The sequence below is a fragment of the Aulostomus chinensis genome, chromosome 15 (genome assembly GCF_037954235.1).
Source record: "Aulostomus chinensis isolate RoL2024-O1b breed Wild chromosome 15, RoL_Achi_v1.0, whole genome shotgun sequence".
Classification (NCBI taxonomy): Eukaryota; Metazoa; Chordata; class Actinopteri; order Syngnathiformes; family Aulostomidae; genus Aulostomus; species Aulostomus chinensis.
Genome location: NC_141334.1, coordinates 14,049,842 through 14,065,687, shown reverse-complemented (window position 1 = coordinate 14,065,687; position 15,846 = coordinate 14,049,842). Strand labels below are relative to the sequence as shown.

At 40.5% G+C, this 15,846-nt stretch overlaps 1 protein-coding gene across 6 annotated transcripts in view; it reads left to right on the top strand.

The window, feature by feature from the left end:
* ltbp3 (latent transforming growth factor beta binding protein 3) overlaps positions 1-11,805 on the top strand; it is a 36,886-nt gene extending 25,081 nt beyond the window's left edge. For 4 of the 6 annotated variants that reach the window (XM_086226923.1, XM_086226918.1, XM_086226919.1 and 1 more), the window contains 17 exons: positions 289-420; positions 504-632; positions 1,074-1,193; positions 1,335-1,457; positions 2,593-2,715; positions 2,909-3,028; positions 3,779-3,907; positions 4,140-4,310; positions 4,418-4,498; positions 4,713-4,841; positions 4,930-5,067; positions 5,166-5,306; positions 8,163-8,291; positions 9,461-9,622; positions 9,723-9,812; positions 9,893-10,090; positions 10,733-11,805. In XM_086226923.1, coding sequence (XP_086083049.1) covers positions 289-420; positions 504-632; positions 1,074-1,193; positions 1,335-1,457; positions 2,593-2,715; positions 2,909-3,028; positions 3,779-3,907; positions 4,140-4,310; positions 4,418-4,498; positions 4,713-4,841; positions 4,930-5,067; positions 5,166-5,306; positions 8,163-8,291; positions 9,461-9,622; positions 9,723-9,812; positions 9,893-10,090; positions 10,733-10,881 — 2,264 coding nt within the window. In that variant the 3' untranslated portion in view covers positions 10,882-11,805. The remainder of the gene's footprint in view (positions 1-288; positions 421-503; positions 633-1,073; positions 1,194-1,334; positions 1,458-2,592; positions 2,716-2,908; positions 3,029-3,778; positions 3,908-4,139; positions 4,311-4,417; positions 4,499-4,712; positions 4,842-4,929; positions 5,068-5,165; positions 5,307-8,162; positions 8,292-9,460; positions 9,623-9,722; positions 9,813-9,892; positions 10,091-10,732) is intronic. The other 2 variants (XM_086226921.1, XM_086226922.1) reach the window with 2 other exon arrangements.
* The last annotated feature ends 4,041 nt before the right edge of the window (positions 11,806-15,846 follow it).

The window sequence follows — 15,846 nt, the reverse complement described above, 5'->3', positions numbered from 1 at the left end:
TTACACTTTACAGCTTCATAATGATTTAATGTAAAAAGATGTATATTTCAAAAGCAATATATTTCCTGCTAGTGTGTTAAATGCTCCTTCAGATAGTTGCATAATAGTATATTTATATAGATATAGAAAATATAGATGTTCTATGACATAAAACACATTAATAAGGATAGATGATGAAAAACACTTCCTGGAATCACTGCGTCTTTTCAGACTTTCTGCTAATATTTAGCAATGTTCTCATTATATGCACTCATTGTCCCGCTTCCTCTCTCCGCTCCTGTTATCCAGATGATAATGAATGTGAGTCAGAACCTTGCGGTCATGGCAGAGGCTATTGCGTCAACATAGAGGGCGGCTATAAATGCCTCTGTCGCCAAGGCTACAAACACATGGTTCAGACCGGGAGACTGAAGTGCGTAGGTAAGTTAGGCTGAATTATTACAACGTTTAAAGGATTTTTATAAAAGGTGTCAAATGGTTCTAACCTCTCTGTCTCTCTGCAGATGTGAACGAGTGCTTTAAGCAAGACATCTGTGGTGTGGGAGGCCAGTGTGTGAACTTACCTGGTTCCTATAAATGTGAATGTCACAGTGGCTTCAAGAGCAAGTCACACCGTCACCCAGCGTGTGAAGGTACATGAGTTTCAGCAGGGTTTCCACCTGCCATGACAGGTGTTGTTTCAGGTCTCTGGAATTTGATTGATCCTCAGAAGGCTCGGGGAGCAAGCCAGTGGTCACTCTGAGGTTTACATCAGCCACGATGCACTGTAGCTTCTTGTCATTCCTGCTGTTATGCAAACAGGCAACTTATTAAAAGCTGAGTTTTTCATTTTCATGTTTGTGAATGGACCAAACAAATTGGATGAGTCACAAGCAAACAATCTGCAAATGTATATAACAATAAGCAGATAATCAGAAAAACTGCCCAGGTCCAGTAATATCCCCCATTCCTCCACGCCCACTCCCCCACTGACTTTTATATTTCACTTTAATATTGTCTGCATCTGTATGTGTTTTTGTGAATATATGGACCAGCCCAAATGTCTCATGGGTGTGTCCTCTTATTTATTTCAGACATAAACGAGTGTTTGAACCCTGACACTTGTCCCAATGAGCAATGTGAGAACACACCCGGCTCTTATGAGTGTGTTCCATGCTTGCCCGGTCACGAGGCCCGTGCTGGCATCTGCTATGGTGAGTTGTGTCCCCCCCCCCCCCCCCGCCACACACACACACACACACACACCACATCAGAGCATCATGATGTTTCTGCAAGTGTAGAGGCCTGTCACAGCATTTCTCGCATTTAAATGGTTTTCTCGTGTGATTCACCAGACATAAATGAGTGCCAGAAGCCTGGCATCTGTCCTAACGGTCGGTGTGAGAACCTCCCTGGTACCTATCGCTGCCTCTGCAATGAAGGCTTCCTCCATTCAGCAGACAGCAAAGGATGCAGCGGTTAGTAACCCGAAAATCTCTTTATCTTATACCTGAACCTTACAGTATATCAGATCCCCCAACAGAAGAAGTTTTTCAATTGTCCATCCACCCTGTTCTCCACACACCTTGAAGATTTTTTTTTATTATTTAGTAAAAAAAAAAAACACAAAAAAAACCATTGGAATCGTGGATGAACAAATCTTTTTTGTGAATGTCCTCGAGGCAAATCCTTCAAATCTGGTACAGATGTTCATTTAGACTCACAGTCTGAATGAGTTGGTTGGAGTTTGGGTGCTAAACGTCATAGTCAGTGTTGGGCTCAAAAACTGTGATTAATTAACTATTGCTTTTATCACGTGAGTAATAATTCCCTGCAGAAAGTGATTTGTTACGCTACTCTGTTACGCCCTACAAAATTGATAATTATTGCATCCTTTATTAAAAAAACTCAGGCCTGGCATGTGTGCCTCAATGTCAAAGTAATCACTGGCATCAAGGCATCAAGCCAGCATTTTTGTTTCTGCTGCAAGTTATGAATTAATAAGTTACAAGCCAGATAAAAAGCCTCCCTCGCTCCTGTAGAGGACTCATCTTTGGTGGGGTGTGTATCCATGAGCTTCACGTTGTTGTGCTGTCAGAGTGGAAGGAAGGAATCTTAACCTCCTCTTCCTGCTCACACTTCCAGATGTTCTCATTCTCAGTTAGCTTACAGTGATTTTGGATGCAAGTCGATTCTGACAATTAATTTAGTGTGATTGAATTGTTGGATTTAAATCAGTAGGGGCCTGACGACAATATATGTATAGACGGTTGAAATTCAGTTTTGGACTCTTGAGTTTGGATCTTTCAATTTTTCCTTGAATAGTGAGTGTATCTGCATTTATTCTCCTCTCGTCAAGCTCAGTGGTTTGACTGATTTTGAGCCTCAAGTGATGAAGCTCTCTATTGCTCTCAGTTTATTATATGATTCTGGGCAAATGTGGACTGGTCGGTTGGGTGGAGGCAGTAAATCTAGTTTTAATTACACGAGTTACTTATAATGCAGCGTTTTACAGCCATGTGGCGCTAAAGGTGTAATAAGGAATTGTTAATCATTTAAAGAGGTGAGCTTTGAAATATACACAGATGGTATTTTTGTCCTTCTCCCAAACAGACATTGATGAGTGTGAGGACGTCCGGCTGTGTGCTTACGGCCACTGCATTAACACTGAAGGCTCCTTCCATTGCCAGTGCTACCCTGGATACCAGCGGACGCAGGAGGGCAGCCACTGTGAAGGCAGGAATCAGTCATTATTACACAAGCCAAGCATTCTGGCCGATGATGTGTTTAATATTCACATGGATTGAAAATTAAATCATCATAGTCGTAAAAGTTAATCAGCAATGTTCAGATAAAGGGAATGTTCATTGGGCTTCACTGTTCCAAGACTAAACTTCTGCCGCCGGTGTTTGTCCATCCTTGCCTTTAGATATTAATGAGTGTGAGAGGCCGTCAAACTGTCAACGAGGGCGCTGCATCAACAATATGGGCTCGTACCACTGTGAGTGTCAGAAGGGCTACACGCTGGTCGGAGGCAGGAGATGCCAAGGTCAGTCTTTTATTCCCTAAGGATCCTTAGCAACAACAACAACAACAACAACAAAAACAACAAATACCAGGATGCTGCCCCCCATGTTGCTTGTATCCAGTAACATACATGTATATTTCATCTCTTGGATCTAAATCTAAAGTTTTTTTATATCTTATATACTTGGGTCTCTACTTTCGTCTGTCACGTTTTATTCCATTTTCTTGTCACCTTTTTAACACATGGAGTGGAGATGCTGATATATTTAGCATGTGAGGCATACAATACATTTCGTTCATTAGTTATAAATTCATTTTTAAATCAGGCTTCACTTCCTGTCTATACGAGTGAACTGAGGGCTAAAATGTCCTACTCTGTTTCAGAACATTGGAAAAAAATATTTTATGTATGATGGCCTTTGCCTTGTCTTGCAGGATATTTAATAAGAAATATGCCTTTTTAAAAAAAATGAAATTTCTCTCTCTTTTACTCTTTCTTTCATAATAGATTATAGAAATACATGAATTGAGACGTAACTGAGGAATCGTGTTTCTTTAGCTTCGTCACTGACAATTAAGACATTTGTTCACGACAAAGTGTTGTTTCATGGAGTTTCAAGCAAAAGGTGGTTGTCTATATTTAACAATCTGATCCGATAAATCAACAACCCAATGTTTTCTTACTTTATTCTTAAGAAATATTTGTTCGTAACTCAGCTGTTGTTTGGTTTGAAACAAATACTCAGAGCAGCTTGTGTGATTTGCGTTTCAGACAAAGACGAATGTGCCGCAGACAGAAGTCTCTGCCAGCCCTACGGCTCTTGTGAGAACAGACCGGGCTCGTATGTGTGTGTCTGCAATCACGGATATGTCCTCTCAGAGGACAAACACAGCTGTGAGGGTAAGCTTGCACTGATTCCTCCCGGTTTACTCTAGACCCAAATTCATCCTGGAGCTTTAATCAGGCCTGAACACTTGATCCCTGCCAGTCTTAGACTCACCCTAAACCATAGCTGAGGCCCATTATAAAGAATGATTAACCATAAAATATTAAAGCATATATTCTATATGAATTGAAGTCACTCACATTCAAGGAATAAGAAATAACATCCCGGCCTTATTTGCCTCTGCAGCTGTTCGAGTGTTGACCAATGAGAAGAAAGAGTGCTACCTGAACCTGGATGACACCGTGTTCTGCGACAGCGTTCTTGCCACAAATGTCACGAAGCAGGAATGCTGCTGCTCCATCGGGGTTGGATGGGGGGATCACTGTGAGATCTACCCCTGCCCTGTCACCCAGTCAGGTACATTTACAGCAAACACTGCATTGTGATGAAAGCACTTGGTTATCACCAAATGGCTTGAAATTATACCATATCTAAATAGTATCTTTGCTCGATTCTCCAACTAGCTGAGTTCCACTTCCTGTGTCCCAACGGCGTGGGTCTCTACTATGAAGAAGGACTCCTCTATAGCCTGCCTGCTTACCACGGTACATATTATTATGTCACTTTGGTCAACGTGTTTACACCAAGGCTACAAAATGCGGCAATTTTTCTTGCAATTTGCACCAAAACCACAAATCTGTGATCATGCAAAAATTACCAGAGTGGTTTTTATGATTCACTGCTTTCATACATCAAACAACATTAGCTGTGAGTCTTTCATACGACATCCCCCACCCCCACCCCCACCCCCGTCCGCAGATATTGACGAGTGTTCTCTGTTCGCTGATGAAATCTGCAAGAAGGGTCGCTGTGAGAACACTCTACCCGGGTACGAGTGCTATTGTCAACAGGGCTTTTACTACGACAGCAATCTTCTGGAGTGCATCGGTAAGAACTTACACATCTCAGGATGGACAATCCTGGAACAGTTTTTGTGATGGCTCTTAACAGGTCCCGATATATTGGTCTCTGTCAGATGTGAACGAATGCCACGACGAGTCTCTGTGCAACAATGGTCAGTGCATCAACACCGAAGGCTCCTTCTACTGCAACTGTAACCATCCCTGGACTCCAGACTCCAACAAAAAGAAGTGTGTTATCGCAACAGTTGCAGGTGAGGAAATTAGTATCTTCTCTCTTACAGCTTTTCTTGTTTATCCAGCTGCCCGAACACTTATCTTGAGAGTTCAATCAAATTATTCTGTTGTGCAGATGTGAATGAGTGTGAGGACCCAGCAAACTGTAAGAATGGCCACTGTGTGGACACTCCGGGGTCTTATTACTGCATCTGCTCTCCTCCTTTGACCCTGGCAAGTGACCGTAACCGTTGTGTGACTCCTGACGAGCAGGCTGGTGAGTGCAAACCCTCCAAAGTAGGAAGATTATGAAGAGCAACAAGGCAGTGGTTTGAAACTGCTGGATGAATAAAACAATGATATCATAATGTTGGCTTTCTGCAGCTGGCTTTCAATGAGAGAGATACCATATGATAACAAAGATAACAAAATGGGTTTTTCTGCCATGTTGTTAAAAGAGGGGGAAAGAATTGTCTGCATAATAAGACTGAAAGACTGAAATGCATGCTGAATGTACTGAATATGCATGTATATTTGTTTTTGTATTACATTTATCACTTTTTAAGTTTAGCTGACAAAGATTTTTAACATCTCACATTAGCAAAGGCACTAAGGGAATATAAACATTGCACTCCAGTAACATAAGCAGATTTCTTTTTAGAAACAGGAAATGTAAAATACCTATCGTTATGTACATACTGTATATACATTTTTAAACCTGTTTTTCGATCACATTTTTTTTCCTGCGTTTTTGTGATACAAATATAGGAAGGCTGAAATTAAGTAAAGGCTTCAAAATATCACCTGTAGATCCAGCTGTATTAACATGTTTTGCTAATTGGTACTTCATGTAAGAATATAAAAATATAGTATTATCCGTTACCCAGATTCATAGTAGACACTGCCTGTGCTACTGATGCATTAGTTGGAAACACTGAGGGAAAATATTTTAAAACCTGAAGGATACGTAAAAATTTCCAGATTGTTGTAGTTGTTTATGTTGTACAGGAAGCTGAGCGCTATCATCTAGATCTGTGCACAGGATATCGGCTCTGTAGCTCCGTTTGTTTTGATTGAACTGACTTTCATAAGGCCAAGCTACGGCCGCGTTGCCAGATGTATTTTGTTATGCTGTGTGCAAATGGAGCACTCTTTTGTTCCCGTGTTGTCCGACTGGTCAGCTGCATTGTTAGTAATAATGGAGGACATGCACGAGCTAAGGTCTGGTGCAGTGGCAGTGAGATGTTATCACTCTTCATTGTGGATGGTGATGTCCTCAAAGGGTTTTTACTACAAATTTGAGACTGTAATTTTGTCCCACACAAGGTTGGATTAAATAATTTAAGAACTTGTCCAGATCTGGAATTCTGTCGAGGAACATTGTTGTGATTATACAGGCGCTGAAGAACTGAAGACAGCCAAGAACTGGTAAATCCTAGTCATAAGGTCTATGTTGGCACTCAAGTGTGGCTAGAATTTGCTGTAACTAGACTTTGCTGCAATTCAGAGGGACCTCAATATCAAGAGTAGCTTTGAAGGAGCCATATTAAATGATCTGAGCACCTCTTCTTCTCTGTCTTCTGACATGCAGCGATGCAGAGAGAAAAAAATGCGTAGTGACTTGATATTCTGTTTTTTTTGTTGTTTTTTTTTTTTTTTTGCATTGCAACTACTAGCACAAGTAGCTCCCAGGAAGTTTAATGTTCTCCTTAAGAAGAAACATCTCAGAGCAACCTCATCTTTATTGCTGTAACATCATCTGACGCAAATAGCCAGTCTCCAACCAGTAGATCTATTTAAATCTTCATAGAAAATGAGCATGCGATTCAGGCAGTAAAGCCATCTGCATTCATCCATAAATGTATATGGGTAATTCTTCACCCACAGCTGCTTATTATGTTCATTATGTCACATGCAAATGACACCAGACTCATGGTTTATTCTTGGAATACACACAGCAGCGATGCACAACGTGAGATACAGCAGTCAATTCAAAGTGAAATTGTGTCAGTTTGATGTGATCATACAGTATAAAAGGCTTTATCAGTTTGAATGGCTCTATTGTGACATGAACTATTATTGCTGTGCTTCACCGTGACTGGTTCGTCTGTGTCTGAGCCAAGTGCTGTGATTGGTTGACACCACTGATTGTGAGGAAATAGGAAATATAGATGGCTCCGGTCTTCCTGTTACCACTACAACCGTGACATGAATAGATTCATTGAGTCAGTGAGAAGTTCTAGTCATTGTGGACATGGCTTCTCTTGTACTAGTCAAAGACTCTTTCTTTCTATTTTGATATGACCTACCGGTACTAAATATAAGTGAGGTGTTTTGTTCTTCAGGAACATTAGTTGTTTCCAGGAGTCTCAGCGATGCCAGAAAGAAGAAAAGCATGGGTTCATAGAACACAGCCACGGGGATCTAATCCTCACCCAAGTATTCCACCTGGCATATTGACGCCACATAACTAAAAAAAATAGTGGAAAAACATCCAAATCATATGAACAACATGCTGTATCCATGTCACAGCCCATGCTAGCCGACATGGCATTATCATTCATTTTCTCTGCAAACTGCCTGCAAAGCTCTTGGCATACTCCAGATTCCTTACTTGATGTTGTTGCTGCAACGATTCTTGTTTCACCCTGCAGCCTTTTTTTCACACATACTGCAGTTTGGTTGCATGTTAACTAGATGCCATCTGCAGCACTTTGCATGTCTGAAGTTCAATTTCTCTTTAGTTCACAGGTGAAGAAAATAACTTGCATGCACAATTTGGGGTAGAATTAGAGAGTAAACACGACATTCAGGGGGCGGACACAGTAAGAGTTGCCGCTGGGCAACATCAACCTGAATGATACAGTATCCCTGCAATGAATGCCTCATCTGAAGCTGAGTGTTCCAGTTTGTTTGATGGTCAGAAGGTGTTGATTCCACAATGATTCAGATGATTCAACATCTCTCCTACAGTTTCAGCAAAAACTGACCACTGGAAACCTTGCAAAGAGTATTTATTGCAGTACTATTGTACCAAATTTCATTAAATTGTTATTTTGTCTGCTACCCGTCAATAAGAGCTGGCTCCAAGCAGATGTTCATACTGTAACCAGTGTCTGTGGTGCCTTTGCAGATGTGAATGAGTGCCAGGATCCCTCGTACTGTATGAATGGGAGGTGTGAGAACACGCCCGGCTCCTTTCACTGTTTTTGCGAGCCTCCCCGCACCTTCAGTGCAGCGCTGAAACAGTGTGTCTATGACGGTGGGTAAAATCAGCGTCAGCTCACCTGAGCATGACCAGTTAAAATAAGTTTTGGCTTCCCTCAACTTCTGCCACTCATGTTGTTCTTTGTAATCCTCCCAATTTGTGGCCCAATTTGGATTTCTGTTCTGTTATGCACTTCACCCAGACACTCTCCCTCTCTACCACTCAGCATCGTCTGAGTTATGCACACAAAACAAGATCAGACTAAACTGCTGGGTGCTGAGAAAAAAATGTTGCATACGTCTGCAGAATAGTCTCTTTTGTCTGCATTATTGTAGATGATAAATTTGAGTTTGTCTCCTTGAGAAAGGATAGACTCAGGATTAGAAAACTGCTCATTCAACTATGCTCATTGGCCTGAACTGACAGTTTAAGAGGTCAAATCCACACTTTAGTTCTCTTGTCATATGTGGTCATGAATTGTTCTCATTTTTTTTACCGTTTTGTCTTGAAATTTAAAGTTGAAAGTTGCATACCAAGGAAAACATTTTACTCATTGGTATCGTTATTGTAGACAGTATTGTACAGTACAGTAGTACAGAAATTCAGTACTGTGTATTCAGTCAAACTGAAAAAAAAAAATCTGGAAGAAGCCTGAAAATTATTCAAATATTTCGAGCATGAACGCAACACGTAGCCTCCTTTATTCTGCAATTCTTCATTTATTATGCAAATCAAAGTGCACTGTGAGGACCACACATGTTTTCAGTAGGAGAGATGGCCAGATATGCTAATGACACTGGCTACGCTACTGGAATACAGTAAGAACACTAATAATTTCAAGTATGTAAGTATGTATCATTTGCATGTAAGTATATCAAAAAAATCACCTGCTGAATACATGCATATGTCCTCTTTCCGTCAGAAAAATGTCTTCATGTACTTATTATGCCCTAATACAGATGCAAAGATATATGTGTGTAGATATATTATATATATATATATATATATATATATATATATGTGTGTGTGTGTGTGTGTGTGTGTGTGTGTGTGTGTGTGTATGTGTGTGTGTGTGTGTGTGTTTGTGTGTAGGTATGACATGAAATTTGCATGTTTTGTTCAGCAAAATAATCTTCACAATTGAGCACCATCGGCATTTACGATGAAAGTTTAAATGACACTTAATATGACGGTTCTTGTTTGTCCATCCTTCTTTCATCCAGATCGAACTGCAGCACACAAGGACGTGTGTTTCCTGCAGGTAGACGAGGGCTTGATCTGTAGCGAGCCCAGAGCCGGGATGGTGGTGACGTACTCTGAGTGCTGTTGTCACTACGGTCGTGGCTGGGGCCCTGAATGCAATACCTGTCCTTCTAGAAATTCAGGTGAGCAACCTCTTGGCGATGCTATGGTTCCCTGGATTTTACTGACCACTGCTGATTTGTCTTATGAGCTAAAAAGAAAAAGATGTTTTTATTTATTCAGAGATGTTCAGCCATCTGTGCGAGATGCACTTGGAGACGGAGTCGGATGGAGAGCAGGATTTCCTGGCAGCTTTTGCCAACTATAACCCAGGTATATAAAAAAAAAAAAAATATATATATATATATGTATTCGTCATTATATGATCATGTCACTACTCTGTTTCGTTCCAGCCAACCCTTACTTCTTAACTCCATCTGTTCTACATTTTCTTCCCTCTGCTGCTTACATGACTGTAAAAGGTGACAGTTCAGAGGAGGATTCAGATGAATGCGGCTGTGCAAATGGCCGCTGTGTTCGCTCTTACCTGGGAACCACGTGTGAATGTAACCCAGGATTTAGGTTGGACCACTCCCACACTCGCTGTATAGGTCTGTACTTGTCTTCTTTCATATACTGCATATAGTGTACTGCAGGGATGACAAACATTGAAGTTATAATCGCCATGGTTTCCCTTGACCAAAAGTCAATTAGATCTTTACATTCAATTTTGAATTGTTTCCAGAAATATTCTCTTGGTTGACGATGAGATTTGCATGTTTTATTCAGAAAGACACACTTCACAAATGAGCACCATTGTTAGGAATTTTGAAGTGTAAATGCAGTCGTTAGAGGTACAAAGCTAATGCTAGGATAAAAATAAGCTATACCATGAATGCATGACTTTAACATCACCACCAAGTTCTACGTGTTTGGTGTGATGACATTTGATGCACACGACATCTTCTGTTGTTTTGTTTAGCAATTTGTCAATGATATTTTTTTTTAAATAAGCAGGCTTATTTCAAGTATTAAATAAAAACACAGGCTGACTTTGAGACGAGTGAACCAAACATTCAACATTACTAACTTAGGACTCATTCCTGCTCTAGTCTTTTACACGTTAGGAATGAAGCCATTGTGGTGGTTTCATACTTCCACACATTCCTATATTTTGAGGGAACTTTGTTCTTTTATTCCTGTTTTACAGCTTCCTCTGATTAATTTGTGTGCTTTTGTTTTGTTTTTCCCAGATATTGACGAGTGTGCAGAACCAGGAGTTCGTAGTCCATGCATGAATGCTCGCTGTGTGAACACTGCTGGCTCATTCAAGTGCTACTGCAAACACGGCTTTATGGCCACACGTAGGCCAAACACATGTATCCGTCGCAGATCTCGGTAACCTCCGTGTGTCGGTCTGGTTATCTCTATCTATGCAAAACACACACTACACACTACGCACACACACACACACACACACACATACGCACACACACACAGACATGCACCATGCTGTACATATGCCTCTGTCTCATAATTCAAACATGGAACTGTGTGAACACAGTGAATCTCAGTAAGGAGCCTAATCATAGCAACAGCTCAGTTGAACCAAAAAATATCATCAGCTCTTCCTTAACTCCCCATGTCACATTTTAGACATGATCATAAAAGACAAGGAATATTTGTTAATGAAATGTTTTTGTAATTATTATTTTTGAGCAGTTGTTTTTTTAAAGTCTGTAGTGTACATTTTTCATTGATCTCCCAATTGAATCCCTCCTTTACTCCTAATAGGAATCTCAAGCCACCTCTTGTTTTGATGAGACTATGTTCTACAGAGCTCCGCACAAATATTAGGATCTATCTGGCATTCCCGTCATCTACTTTAGCTCATTCTATATTTGTATATTGTATGGAAATGCCATGAGAAATGTTGTGGTATTTCACATTCTTTAATGTTTCATTCTAAATTGACATTCTCTGAATTGTGTTGTCAAGTCTACACATTGTTGATTTTGTTTCATTGTACAGTTTGTGGGTCAAGCCTTTCAGTAAGACTGGTCCCTTTCCTACCCCTGTTTATTTTGTTGATGTAAAATATGAGAAACCTGAAGTTTGTGTATAATTTGACATGTGCACCTAAGTGGACTTAAGCTAGAAAAAAAGGTCATGCACTTAGCAAATGATGAATATAATGGGAATATTTGCTAAATGTAGCTTATTGTGGAAACCAAAGAAAGTTTGACATCTGTTGTCACAACTGCTGCATCAAATCATGTCAGTCATCAAAACTTTTGGGAGGAGACTTTAATAAAAGAAAAAGATGTCAAAACAATTGTGCGTCTACTTTTTGTTTTCAGAGGTGCTGAGTGGAAATGTTCTCTTACAATCCCTCATGATTCCCAAGTCCACCCTGAGCAAAGTCAATAACAAACCCACACCCATCATTGATGACATCACTTCCTCTCTGCCACACACATCGCCTCAGTCAAAAAAGAGCATACTTCCTGCAACTCATTATGGATCACCTACACTTCCAAACTTCCTCTTCCTCCACCTCTCCTGGTCTTCTCTGTACCCCAAAAACCCACGGCTTTTATGGACTGAGCCTTCTCTGGGGCAGCTCCCAGGTTCTGGACTCAGAGACCCCCACTGTTTTCCAGTATGCCTCAAAATAGTTCTCTTCTCTTCTCCTCCTCCGAGTGCATCCATCCATCCAAGCGCATCTGTATTTGTTTGTTCATTTCAGTCTGCTGTCTGTCTCAATAACCGTCTGCCCTAGTTGTGAGGTATGAGGAGCAACTTTGAGTGCTTTTAAAGGCCTATATAAGTTTCTTTTATTATGAACTCGAAGCTGGTTCACAATTCTTAGCGCATAAATAATGTCTGATATAAAGAGAATGTTTTTTCCGGAGGAAGTTAAGTGAAAAAAACCAAACCCCTTACTTTGTGGAAGCATGTTTCTGATCTACTCTGTCCCAGTATTCTTCTCAGTTGCTTCACATCAAATCAGTTGTGTGGTACTTTGCCAATTCTTAAATTATTAGATTTCACTGACCTGTGTGCTGTATTTTACCACTTGGCATCAGCTGAGGTTGCTACTGCTGAACAACAACAACAACAAAAAAATCCATGATTGTGCTTAAGTAGTGGGGTGTGTGTGTGTGTGTGTGTGTGTGTAATGGACCAGGGTTGTTGTTGGAGAGCAAATAAATTCATGGGCGGGTTAATGCTGCAGGTCATTACTTCTCAGTAAAAAATTCTAAACTCTCATAAATGGTTGTTAACAGGCTTTTTTTTTTTTTTTTTTTTTACAGAAAAGTTCTTTTTTTGGCTCAGAAGGTGGCAGCTGTTAGGATTATCCTCCACTGAAGCCAGGTTGGACGATATTTTGTGATGTTTTCTGTAAAGTCGTACACACACCGGCGCTCAAGTGTAAACTAAAAAGGGTAAAGAACCGCATCTTGGTTCAAAATCTATATTTAAAAATCTATTTCTTTATTGAAACCGATTACATTCCAAAAATAAGGAGACCCATTTACAAACATCATAACTCAAATTTGTTAGGGGAAAACTTCATAATTTGTATTTTGGAAACATTAGGATAAAAACGAATTTCAGAGCTGAAGATACATGAGGAGTATCTTCTTTTTCAAAGCCTGTCGACTTAAAAAAGTTTGTTTTTAGAACAAAGATAAAGTGCTTGTCGCAGGCCTGTTCATACGGAGACATCAGAGATGTGAGTGCAGACTGACACGCATACATTAAATTGGTCAGCACAGTTGTTGTGACAATATTGTCCCTTCAAGAAACCAATTAAGCAGATACTTCCAAAAGAGTTAAAATAGTTTGAATTGATACTTGAAACCAATATATATCAAATAGCTTTTTGATCACAATGCATCAATTATTCTTTTATTTATTTATTTTTTGGGGGTTTTGTCTAAAAGATATCACCATTATCACCAATGGAGCAAAAATAGTTCACCAGATCTTCCACTAGAGGAAGCTGCTTGTACATGTGTGCAGTACTTATATGCTTTCCACTAAAGCAGCCGCTTCCTCGCTGCATTTGAGGCGCAATTGTGGTGCAAATGTACAGAATCTCACACCTTCTGATATGCAGTTACTTCAATTTTTGACTTTTTTTTCGATAAAGTCCATGTTGATGTTGAATTCATAAATGGAAAATGAATGCCTTTCGGATTCATCTGTTTTTACACGAGACTTGAAGTTGTGAGCTTTTTTTTTTTTTTGTAAAACCATCGATGACAATGATGAGCGAACAAGAACTTTCATAACATGTCAGCCTGATGGATTTCTCCTAAATAACTCAGATAATCTACATGGAGGTGTTTACACAATCTCCACACAGCACATTGAACTATATTCTTCACATTTTATTTCTCAATGAACTGTAAATCCTCAAAAATGAATAATGATAGTACCCTCAATGATCCATTAATTTAGCTTTTTATCAGAAAATTAGACAAAGCTTACAAAAAAGTTTTATCCTGCTCACTTAATCACATTAACTGTTCACAGAAGTGTGCTGTCAGCTGTATTAAAGTGTATTACTGCTGCACGGTTTGTTTGTTTTTTGCCACCCAGAAATGTTCTCTAGTGACTTGTGATTGCAGTACATTGTTTTCTTCTCTCAGCTTCTGACTGGCACACCAAGACCTGGGTGTCATAACTCACCAAGTTGACTCCCTCCCTCTGAGCTGCTGCCGAACTCAGAGATGGCCCTCATCCCGTGAGTTTGGTGAGTCACGTTGCTGTGGCACCAGAGTTCCTCGCTGTCCTGGTTTCATTCCGTCGAAGTATTATGTAATATAAAACTAGAACAGCAGGGTGACCTTCAGCAACTAGTTTAGGGAGAAAGAGAGATAAGAAAAGGGACATGAGCAAAATTCATCACAAAAATAGCATCACTGCCCTTATGAGATGACTCAAAAAGTGATGTGAGGATATAAATATGTTTTTAGTAGGTCACCCTGACCCGAGATTAAGGGTACTGGTGGCTGTAGACTGTATCTACCAAACTCAGCGCCCACCTTTGTTTAATAGCTGTTGGTGGACAAACATGACATAAGCAGATATTTTGAAATGGCTCGCCTTGTTCACCTGGTCACGTAGCAAATAGATAATCTGCTGTTTGATCACATGCAGCCAAGACTTTGCTGTTTCTGACCACGTGGAAAGAACAGAAGGGAGCCTCTGAGTGCAAAAAAAAGTTGAATGCATTTAACCGGATGCTATTTAGAAAACCTTCTTATGTCGTAAATCAAACACTCTGTATTTTGTACTACTCTGCAAATGAGAAGTGACCTGTATTTGCATTTCTATGTCTGGCCAAATTTGGAAATGTACTTTCAATCAGAGCATCAGAAATGTTGCAAATAAGGAAACAAATCCAGCAGAGCAGCCAGAGGAGTAGATTAGCTCAAGTGAAATAGCATTTAAGTGTGAGCAGGGATTCAATACTAATTAGATTCATCAAACAGAAACAATGAGGCTACAGTAAAAGCTAGAGGAGGAGCTGCATGTAAGTCATTATGGTTAGCATGTCCATGTGCTTGCTTTTCACCAACTCACATTTATTTTTCACTTCTCTCTTTCAAAAAGGCTCTCAATTCAGTGGTAAGTTAACTCGTGCTATATTGAGCTGCGCCAGGATGCGTTTACTTTGCTGCTCCCTGTGTTTGCTATATCCAGAATAATCTTTCTGTGTTTCCTCCAGCTTATGTCTGTCGCTGCCTCAGACACCCCCCCCGGACTGGAGTCATATGATTCAGCTTTAAGGTTTAGAATATCAGTTCCATACACGTACTGCACTGGGAAAAGACTAGAGATCATGTCCATCCATCTGTGAAGTTATACAGTCACACCAACTTTACTGAACACAAGCCCCTCAACTCCACCCTGCACGCACCAATGATGACCCCACCCGCCCGCGTCCCGTCTATAGTGAGCAGACAGAGGGGGGTTTAGCTCAAACTGCTGCAATCTGCAGAAAGCACTGTGCTGGACACACTCTGGCAGCCAGTGGCAGCCTTATATCCTGCACTCAGCTCTTTCCCTTTGTCCTGGTGGATTGTGGATGAGCTCTCTGCTGGGGTGTGGGTCTGGGAGCAGGGGTGGGGACTGGGGCCGGGGGCGTAAACAGATTGTGTGTGTGTTAACAATGCTGACACACATGCATGCAGCTCAAATGAGAGATTTTTTTTTTAAGTGCTGGTGGCCTTCTTTAGCCTTAAATGCTACTGGGTGGCATCTTGACAGAGACCCTGGTGGGTTTCACACTTTCACACCAGGTCTATCCATGAATAACTGAATTTGATTTTGATGTATGGATTTAACGGTG